Consider the following 11434-nt stretch of genomic DNA (forward strand, 5'->3'; position numbering starts at 1 on the left):
GGGCTGTTTCTGATGATCTCTCTTTCTCTCTCTCTTTTTTTCCTTGTATTTTTTTTTTCTTTTGTGAATAGCTGCCAGAAAGTGTTGAACATGTGGTGAGTTCCCAAGTGTAGGCAGGCAGAAATAGCTCCGTTGACTGTAATTTCAAAGATTTAGCACCATATGTGTTTTTAAAAAAACATACCTTTCAACATAAACATTATACTGTATAAAAGTTGTTCAAAAATATTTGATATCATTTACATTAGCTTTGAAAAGCAAGAAATAATTGTTTGAGGAGCTCTTTTGCCTGCTGCAACTTTTGCTTCAAGTAACATAGATTTGGGAGCACTTTTTAATTGAGTAGATACACCAACCCTGCTTGTGCTTGTGTATTTGCTTTGTAACATTGAGGCTTTATTTGCTGTTTTAGATAGAAAGGCAAGCTTTGAGATAAGCTTTCTTTTTCCCTGTTTGTAATTGTTAAATACACATAGTAAACCCCTTATGCTCACCTGAATAGTATCACTAAAACAGTATTTCATTTACTAACTAATAATATTGCCATTGTTAACACATAGTATCCATTGATAAATTTCATGATAAACTGTAATTGAGAGGGCGTTATGAAAAATACTCATCTCAATATTTTCTGCTTATTGCAGATATTATGAGAGATAATATATCTGTTAGCTGAAGTAATGTTGCATTAACCATTTCTGACATTTGCCGTTGTGCTGTGTCTAAAATGCTTCTCTCAGTTTCTGGACAATTTTTGAGTCAGCCTTGGAATGAATAAAGGAAGTTGCTTAGATTAACAAATTTTGAAAAGTTCTAATGATATCCGAAAGGAACCTTACATATTTGCCAAAATAATTCTCCTTTGCTGGCTGCAAGATGAGGAAATTTTTGTGGATATTTCTTTTTAAAGAACAATGATCAAGTATCCATTTTAATCACTTTTGATTATTAGATTTATCGACGATATGACTTGCTTTAGTGGATTGCAGGACGTAGTCAACTACATCCTTGTGCATTTTTATGTCAAAAATAAACACAACAGTTTATGCTCATTTCTGCAGTCTGAAGTACAGTTATGGAAGCAGGGTGTCAGATTAGAATATATGTGTCCTTTGCAATTTGACAGGTTGTAGAATCCTACTTCTGCCATGTTGACTTCCTCAAGCTTGGTTTTTTTTTTTTTTCACTGTAAAATGAGGCTCATATCATCTACCTCATAGGTTTGAGAAACTTGAATGTGATAAAACACTGGTATTTCGCCTGGCAGATGGCAGATACTCAGTAGTTGTGATGACCCCTGTTTATCTCCCCACTTCAGTGCCTGTGGCCTTTCTCATCCGTGCTCTTCCCAGGCTGTGCTTCTCCTATTGTTGTCCCATATTTTTATTTCCATTCCTACAACTCTTCACTGGAACTGGCTGTTCTCTGTTCACAATCCTCCTTGATACCTGTTTGAAACGAAATCTATTACGTTTCTCCATTTATTCATTCAGCAGTTAACACTGGTTGGATTTCAGAAGTATCTGATACTATCACTGCCCTTTTACGTAGAGTGCACCGGAGGGAAGATCACAGTTGTATTAGCATACACCAGTATATGAAAAGGTATAAAGAGAAGGATTACTTACTGACGGATGATCACAGAGTGCTTTATGGGGGTGGCTTTGAAGAGTGGCATAGTAATTTACTTAGCTGTGATGGGTGTGGCTGTATGTTTGTGTGTGTGTTTATGTGTTTGGGCTTCTTCATGTAGGCGTTGGAAGATGAGAAAAAAGGAAGTAAGTGGTGGGAAGGTTATTCCTGAAGGAGAGGTTTTCTGGTGCTTGGAGCATTAAGTCCAAATCATCTGGCATGGCACCAGGGCCCTTCATACCTTCATAGTCTGGCCCCCGCCTTTCCCATTCTGAAACCTGTCTTCTGCCGCTTCCGTTCGGCCATTGATATATCATTCTCTCCATCAATTTCTCATTTCAAGAAATGTCTTGAATTTCTTGAAAACAAGACCTTTTTCATTTTCAGATCCCCAGTGCATAAAAGAGTATGCTTCAATAAATTATTACTAAATAATTGATTGTGAATATGTGGTATATCCATACAATAAACTGTTAGTTGACAGTATAAAAAATGAAATTGAAAACACTATGCTAAGTGAAAGAAGTGGACACAAAAGCCAAATACTTAAGAATTGCATTTATATGAAATTCCCAGAATATGCCAATATATAGAGACAGAAAGTAGACAGTAATTGCCCAGGGCTGGGAATTGGAGGATGGGTGCCTGCTAATAGGCAGTGTGGTTTCTTTATAGGGTGATGAAAACGTTTTGAAGTTACATAGTGGTGATTATGGCTGCAATATAAAGAAGCCACTGAATTGTACACTTTAAAAAAGGGTGCATTTTATGATATGTGAAGTATATCTTAATAAAGCAGTGGTTTTTAAAAAGATTTTATTTATTTACTTTTAGAGAGATGGGAAGGGAGGGAGAAAGAGGGGGAGAGAAACATCCATCAGTTGCCTCTCACTGGGACCCATCCCGAAACCCAGGCATGTTTCCTGACTAGAAATTAAAATGGCAACTTTTTGGTTCACAGGCTGGTGCTCAGTCCACTGAGCCACACCAGCAAGGGCTAAAGCAGTGATTTAAAAAAAAAAAAAAAAAAAAAAGGATAGCAATCCATGATTTCAGTAAAGCTTTATCCCAGAGAGGTTACAGAAATCCTCAGAGCTTTCCTAACTATTCATTAGTTAAAAACTCTAAACATAAAATTTTGTCTTTCCTTTAATCAGGGTTATTCTTACATTCCTACAAGTTTACTACTGCATTCCTCATGTCCTTTTAGTCTGTGATTAAGAAATGTGAGCATGATTTCTTTTTACAAATTGCATCATATGCTTCTCTTTTCTCTTCCACCATTTTATAAGTTAGCTAGGAATCTGCTTAGAATTCTTTTGGAAATTGTTTCCAACTTCCTCTCTGTCTTTTTACCTCTGATTGGCTGAGATCCCACTGACTCCATCCCATTAATTAGAATGTATTTCACAATGGGCATTTTAGAGTCTTAAGTTTTCTACAATAGTACCTCATGGGGTAAATATATGATTTCTGAATGATGGAAAATATTCTCTCCCCCCAAGAATAAAGTGACTCCTTCATTAGAAATGAGATTTTGCTTTCTTCACTGTAGCTGAGATTTTTTTTTCAAGGCAGGTGATATAAATAATAGCCCCCTTATCATTCCTTCCAGGAATTAAAACAAGGCTTCCTTTAGCTTTGTTACAGGGTTTTTACATAGTGTGAAATAATCTTTTTTTCCTTTATTTCTCTTTCCCCTTTCTAACATTTGATGAACAGTTATTTCATGTTTGTTAATATGATAATTATGAAGAGAAATCCAGGCCTTTATTAGAGAAGATAGAAACTATATCAGTGACTTTTACATAGTGGTTCTCTACTCTGGCTTCATCTCATACTCTTCTGGGGAGTTTTAAAAATATGATCCTAGGCTGCACTATCAGAGTTTCTGATTTAATTAGTCTGTGGTGGGGTCTGGCTACCAATATTTTAAAAAAGTTTCTAAGTTGATTCTAAGGAATAGCCAGCATTGAGAATCATTGGTCTAATATAGGGATTAACACTGTAGAATGAAATGTTGTTGTAGTTCAGAGACGGCAGTACTCACTTCTAGCTGAGAAGATAAGAGAAGTCTTCTTGGGTAGGGATATATTGTACTAAAGATAAGTATGATTTGGCAAGGTTGATGGGTAGCAGTCAGAGAAAAGAAGTTGGACAATGATGTGGAGCAAGGAAAGAAAGGGCCAAGTCTGAGGAGTAACCCATGTGGCTATACAGTGTGTGAATATGTTAATGGAACTGGGATGGATAGGGTAAGTGTCTAGTCTCAGAGGGACTTAATAGCCAGGTTAAAAAAAAAGGGACATCATCTTTCTTCCTCAGCACAAGAATGAAACCTGTGTGTTTTAAGCCAAGAAATGGTGTAATTAGATTGAACCTTAGGACAATTAATTTGGCAATAGTATTGAGGCTTGTGTCACTTCCTGGGATTCATCAGATTGCAGAAAAAAATCTTCTTCCTTGCATGCTTTAGGCTGCCTGGAAAGGAAGCCTAATGGATGATGAAACTGAGAGGAGAGTGGAAGTAGGTTGGAACCAAATTTTAAGAGATGTGTGGACTTCAGGCTACCGACAGTGTAGAACAATTGCTGAGATTTAAGAGGGAAAGGGCTTGGCCATACAGGATTGGGCAAAAGTAGGTTTATAGTTCTTCATATAGAAAATAATACAATAATTAATAAATAATAATACAAGAATGAAATTTGTGTTTTGCATACTTAAAACTATAAACCTGCTATGACCCCTCCTTGTATCTATGGTGGGAAAATATTGGATGGCAGACTGGAGAGATGGGAGACTTAGACTGGAAAGTCAGTTAAAAGGCTCTTAGCGTTGGTGGAAACAAAAAGTTCTGAACTAAGTCAGCATAAAGGATGGGAAAATTTTGAAAGTCATTTCATACTTGAAGGACTAATTGCATGTGGATGGAAAGAAAGACATTGAAGATGAAGATGGTGTGCAGGTTCCTAGTTAGAATAGTTATGTGGCTGGTTTGCTCTCTGATCTAAACTCTTCTTAGTTAACTAAACAGGGCCTCATTCTAAAAGAGATCCAGAGGTATGAAATTACATATCAGGTATAAATTTTTAGGAGAAAAATCCTTTTTCAAAGAATTAAAAATTAGATGTCATAAAAAGTATTTTCTGTATATTCATAAACTCAAATGAGGTTCTGGAATCCTAACTGGGTAGGTCTGGCAGGTGACAGCAGTCTCTCAACCAAAAGATGAGACAGTGAGTCACTGTAGAAGGGACAGATAAGAACTTCAGATCAAAATACAGAAACACGCTTCAGTTTCTGGGCAGATTTGTGAGGAAGAAGTATATGACATAATCCAAGAAAACAAGCCAAATTCAGTGAAGATAAAAGCAATGACTAAAGAAGAAGTAATGTCAGTAGCAATGCCTTGGCTCTTACCAGTATGTTTTCTACATATTTTAGGGCTTTGATTCATTATGGTTCTCTGTTACCTACTGAAACACTATTTAAAACAGCAACCTTATAATTCATGAGAAGCAGGACTTAAAAGTAGAGCTGTGACTTCAAAACTTTTAGACTAGCTACCAAATGGTCATGTCAGAAGCATGAACCTGATTTGTGAGAGCAAATTGGTTACTGAAACCATGTAAGGAATAATCATGAAAGAGTCAAAAAAAAAAAAAAAAAAAAGAGAAGCATTGACAACAACATGATTTAAATGTCTGGTAAGCTTAATCAGCTTCCCCAAGGTAGTGATCAATAGTCCTGTCTGGAGAGACCCCATTTGAGGTATGAACTAATGTACAAGAAAATGTAGCCACTAAGCAACAAGGACAGAAAAAAACATTTTAACATTTTAAAGATGTGAATAATTTTCTAAGACCAGATAATTGAATTTATTGATAAACATAAGTTTCTTACATCATCTGTGAGAACTAATGTATGTGCTAATTCTAGAATCTTTGCTATTATTTCCAGTTACTATTACCAATAACTTTTTCCCCTTCCAGCTGTACCAAGTGTTAAAATAGCATTGTCTCTTTTTACTCATTTGCATTCACTTACACAAATTGTTGGCATGGTGGCTGCTCAGTATCTCCAGTGTTCAGCTCATAGCATCCAGGCTACAGGCCTTGCTGGAAATGGCGTTGATCTGGAGTGCAGATCTTCTTGAGATTCAGGCTCCTTTAAGAATATGGCACAAGCCTTTTTTTCCTCCCCCCCAAAAACTTCCATAGGCACCGAAATCTTCATTTTATGAGGTTTCATTAGGATATGTGGCCCATGTGTAAGAACTCTAGGTTTAGAATATGCTGTAGAATTTTGACTGGATTCTTATTCTAGGAGTTTCATATATAAGGCAAATTATTTATTTATTCAATAATATTTAATGAGTAACTACTTTGTGCCCATTTGTGAGATACATCTGTGAGCAAGATCTTATGAAGCTTACGTTCTATATGGAGGCAGATAATAAGTAAATTAATAAAATAAATTTAGATTAGTACTAAGTACTGACAGGAAAACAGTCATGTGACAGACAGAGTGGTGGTATGGGAGCAGCACATTAGGTTGAGTACTTCGGGCCAGCAGACAATTGCAATGATACATAACTTCTTAATCACCAAGACTATAAACCAGCTATTTTGGTAATGATTCTAAGAAATCAGCCACAAGTGTGAATATCAATTTTCTTCTTAAGTGTATCTTGAGAGCATCTCGTTTCTCTATTGAGATGCGTTCATAGTGTATAAAGCAATGCTGCCCTCTGGTGGTAGTTCAGTAGCAAACCAGCTTTACTTTTGCAACACTGAAGGATGTACAGGTGTACCTGAGAAATGGGAAGAACTCAACTCTCAGAACTGAAAGCAGATTAATAGTACTGTACTGAAAAATAAAGCAAGCAAGGTGAATTGCTAATATGAATTTGGAAAATCTGAAACTTGAACTTGTTCATCAAACACGTGTTACATTAAGTTCCTCATTCCAAAAGGCTTATATGTACCTTAAGACACATTTTCAGTAGAAAAATTTTAAAATAATTTGTTTTGGAATTTCAATAGTCAAGTGACAGTATTTAGAAATAGTGAACATTATTAGCAAACTTTATATTAAACAATAAAATTTCATTGAAATATATTTTTCACTTATTTAATATCCTAAATATTTGGTCTGTTTCTTTTAAATACCAATTTTATAATGTTTTGCTTTTTTTTTTTTACAGTATATATATGTTCTGACTCTTTTTAAAGTTTTAACTGAAAGAGTTCTTTTTTTTTGAATAATGGATTTTGTCTCAGAGAGTAATTTGACTTGAATAACGCTTTGTTTTGCTTTTTATTTTTAAACAATTTGGGAAGGTATCAGGTAGCTGACAGTTACAGATAAATTTGACTTATTATTTTTTTAATCAAAGAAAAATCTATAGCACTTAGATTATTCTTTTACAGTGGTAGCTCTTTTTAAGGCCCTTGATTGGGTAATTTATTTCTTTTATTTCTGGTAGTCACCTCAATAAAAGTAAAATTCATGAAGATTGATACGTGCACATATTTCTAGTTAAATCTTTATCAGATGATACATACAATTTTGGATTATTCACATTTTATGGACTAGTCATTGTGTGCTGGTTTTGAGCGCCCCACATTGACTTTATACACTAAAGGGTCTGAAACTATTTTTGATAATGTGGGTAGAGAGATTGTGTCATTTGACTGGATAGGGTGGATTTCTGTTTACATTTATTTCACCAAAACATATAAAAGATTTCTAGCAGTTATTTTATCTTCATAATCTTTTGCCAGGTAGGACACGTGAAGCTACAGAGTCTCTATTATGCATAGCTTGATAATCTTGAATTAATATCCTTTTATGAAGGCGGGCTGATCAAATTTATAGGAGTATCTTCATAAGGTCACTGTTATGATGAGGCTTTGAATTGGCATCATTTTGTTGATGGAATAACCATGCATATAACGATGTCTTGCTTTTATTTCAAAATATGATTTACACAGACACACAGTGAACTTCAATGGGGAAATAAAAGGACCCTCGTTTTCTGTGGTGCCTGTCATCTTATGTTCTGATAAACTGGATAGATTGAATTTAAGTCTGGGAAGGGGAAAGCCAGATCTTTATTTAAAGGAATGCCAGCCTTTTAGGGGAATGAATGAATGAATGAATAAATAAATAAATAAATGTGTGTATATATACATACACACATATATACAAACATATTCGTACATATACATATATATTTTTTTCTTGATAGCTGATCAGTGCTTCTCCCCAGCCTCAGCATTGCTCTACATGTGTTGCATGTATTCCACCTTCTCATGACTCAGGGGCATTTACTGTGAGAAAAATGAGTTCTCTCAGGGATCATCTCCAGATTTCTTTACACTAGAAATAAAAAAAAAATACAATATTTCCTTCACAGACTACAAAACTGAGTCAGTTTTTAAATACAAAACTGAATTACCTTGATTGTGCTCTAATTAAAATAACTTAGGGTAAGCTTGATCTTCTTTAACCCTTAAAGAATTAAAAGTGCCAATTTTGACATTCGTATTCTATTTAATGTCTTTTCTCTCTTCCAGTTTCTAAATGTGATGGGAAATGTTTGCTCAAGAGGATTTGGGATTTCTTCTTTTTATTTTTGGAATCAAAAGTAATTCTAAATGAAAACAAACCACTAGTGTCAGGATCATTATTGCTTTTCTAACAATGGCTTCAACAATTATATATAAATACAAAGAAGAAAGGGAGAGAACCCATAAGATAAATTTTATGAAAGCATGCCATGTCTAGAGATTAATGAGTATCCAAAATCATAATGTGGTGGGCCAGCTGGGATTCGGAACCCTATACCTTCTCAGTTAGTCTTTGTGCAAAGGCTTTTCAGTTTAGTGACTTCTTTTAATGTTGCTTAGAATGTCTTGCTATTCCTAAAAGGCCCATTGATAAAACAATAGTAACAACTGCCATAATTCACTAATACTTACGCTTCATTGGCATGTTCACTATTTATCTTGCACTAGTCTGTTGCTTATTATGGCTGTTTAAATTAATATGATAGTGTCAGCTTTACTTTGTGACATTTTATTACTTTTATAGTAAAAGAAGTGTTTCCCTCCATCTGCAGGTGCTGCTGTTTTTTCAAACGAAGGAAAAGAAAAACCATACAGCGCCACAAATGACTCTGGACACAAACAGATTATGGGGAGTTATGTGTTCATCTTCAGTCTTGCGATTGAAATCATCTCTATAGTGATCACATGTATTTTCAAGGACTCACTCTTAGAAACAAAGATGTCATCCTTTCATACTTCATTTTGTGGTTGTCTTACATCCATATTTTTTTTCTAATTTAACTTTTATGAAAGCTTTAAAGTTTTGTCAAAATGAGTGCTTTGCCCATCAGTGAATGGAATGGACCAATGAAGTAGTATTGTTTTTCAATTTTTGTAAACCTTGATTTTAGAGAAAGGAAAGGAGGGAGAGAGAGAGACAGAGAGGGAGAAACATTGACTTATTGTTCCACCTATTTACATACTCATTGGTTGATTCTTGTATGTGCCCTGATTGGGAATCGAACCTGCCACATTGGTGTATTGGGGTGGATGCTCTCTAATCAACTGAATCAACTGAGCTACCTGGCCAGGGCTGAAGTAGTATTGATGAAAACCGTTCTATAGAACATTTTTCAGAAGTTCTCCTCCTATCATAGAAAGCAGTACAGTATCTTAAATATCAACCAGTTATATACCTAAATCTGTTTTTTATAACTTCTGTTAAGAGCATAATCAAATAGGAATTTTTTCCCCAGTGGATAACTCAACAAAGAAGAGAGAGTTGCCCAAATATTTAAAGAAGTTATACCTTAAGAAGTTCATTTTCGGTGTGACATCTGCATTGATATCAGTATTGTTGGTACTGCTTCATGAGTCATATTAACATTCTCTCTGTGAGATCGTGGTACAGTCACTGCCCAGAGGTACTGAGGAAAAGCTCTGTGGTTCGGCGGATGGTAGTGGTAACATGAATCACAAGGAATGTGGTAAATATGAGCTCTGCTTTTGTTGCACCACCAGGTGAATTACAGTGTTGCCGAATTGGCGAAAGTGCTTATTTTAAAAAATGCAAAATATTTGTAGAATGTAACTTTATGCTTCCAGATTATGGATGTTAGACAGCAAGATATGAATACTTTGAGAAATGTGGGAGTTGTCTTTTTTTAAATACACTACGGAGAAGAAATAAATGTGAATCTTATTGCAACGTTTTAAGGTTGAAGTCAAAGGAGATCCCATTGAAACCCACTGCTGAATGATTATATTCTCCCTTAAGCAGAAAACTTAGATGTGCCATGCAATGGTGTTTGTTTATTAATTATTTGCTCTTTGATTAAAAAAGAAAAATCCCCAGCAATAAAAACTGGGTCACTATATTACCCTCTGTGCACATTAATTAGTCTCTTGTATTCAACTTTGCTGGTTCTCTGGAATCTTCTGACTTTTAGCATAGTTTTGATGACTGAAAGCTATTTTGGAGAGGATGGGTCAGGTGCTTTGCCTCCATAGTCCTTTAAAGTGCCTGCATATGAACAAAGTTATGGTTCTGTAAAAAAGGAAACCCATTCCATTTTTCAAGTATGCTTTGTTTTAAGCCATAAATACAGATGTTTTTTGTCACATTCTTCCTGCCAGAATTTCCAAGAAGTTAAAGCAAAAAGACTGGCTAGAAAGAGAATTATGTTGTTCAAATCTTATATTCAACTTTCCTTTATAAAATTGTTACTTACTCCTCACAGGCAACCCCTTCTTTGTCTTCAAGTGCGTGCCTGCAGGCATGCTTATTTATTTTTACTGTCTCAAGGTAACATTTAAAATGTGTAATTAAAGTAAATAAATCTACGTTTTTGACTTTATTATTGCATTTACAGGGATTTTATTGTACTTTGTAATTTATTTTTTCTTATTAGCCAAAAGTTCAATGCATTGTTGATGAATTGGACACCCATATGATACCGGAAATCTGGACATTGTTTATCGTTGTTGCTCTGAATCCTATGAATGATCTTTTTCAGTTCTTGATTTTAAAGACCTACACTCAGCCTAGGAAACATTTACTGTATAATTTGGTCAACTGTTTCCATCCTATCTATTTGTATACTGTCATGTTGTCTTAAACTACAGGAGTCACATACTGAGTTATTATTTTTGTTTGCTTTGAGCAAAGTAGATGGATGTTTTGGCCGTTATAATGTGAAACCATTTCTTTCTTTACAGTATTTGACCAAATTTGTGTGTCTATGATATTTGTAAATACATGCGATATCTGTATTTCTTATCATAAGCCTATTTAGTTTTATTCTCAGTAGGACTTTTGGACTGTACAGTGTTTATATGATCTGAACTCCTTATACATAAGAAGGTGTGTATATTAATCCAATTATGGACTTAAAATATTTTAAAAGTATAAATACCCTTATTTGCTGCAAAGACCAGTGTGTAGACAGTTGCTTTTTAGCAATATTTTTAAGTGCTCCATTTTAAAGCCAAGGAATAAATCTTTTGGCAACACAAACTGGTCAATAAATAGGTAATGCAGGTATGTTCAGGTTAAGCCAACAAGGTTTTGCATTTTTTATGCTTCTTTTCTGTCAACACTAATGAAGTCAACATTGCCTGAATGTCTGAGTAATGAAACACATCCCTGTTTAAAAGTATGTAACTGAAAAAGAAATAAAAAATAAAGGTAGTTTTTTTAAACTTGCTCTTTCCCCCTTTCCTCTGATCATGGGTGAAATAATGCCACT

The 11434-nt window shown here is 34.8% G+C and overlaps 1 protein-coding gene across 10 annotated transcripts in view; it reads left to right on the plus strand.

Annotated features, from left to right (window-relative positions):
* The window catches only part of CSNK1G3 (casein kinase 1 gamma 3), a 74445-nt gene extending 63902 nt beyond the window's left edge, over positions 1 to 10543 (plus strand). For 6 of the 10 annotated variants that reach the window (XM_090276633.1, XM_090276625.1, XM_090276630.1 and 3 more), the window contains 2 exons: positions 72 to 95; positions 8759 to 10543. In XM_090276633.1, coding sequence (XP_090132759.1) covers positions 72 to 95; positions 8759 to 8813 — 79 coding nt within the window. In that variant the 3' untranslated portion in view covers positions 8814 to 10543. The remainder of the gene's footprint in view (positions 1 to 71; positions 96 to 8758) is intronic. The other 4 variants (XM_090276634.1, XM_090276628.1, XM_090276629.1 and 1 more) reach the window with 1 other exon arrangement.
* The last annotated feature ends 891 nt before the right edge of the window (positions 10544 to 11434 follow it).

The sequence above is a fragment of the Furipterus horrens genome, unplaced genomic scaffold (assembly GCF_987537825.1).
Source record: "Furipterus horrens unplaced genomic scaffold, mFurHor1.1.pri manual_scaffold_5, whole genome shotgun sequence".
NCBI lineage: Eukaryota > Metazoa > Chordata > Mammalia > Chiroptera > Furipteridae > Furipterus > Furipterus horrens.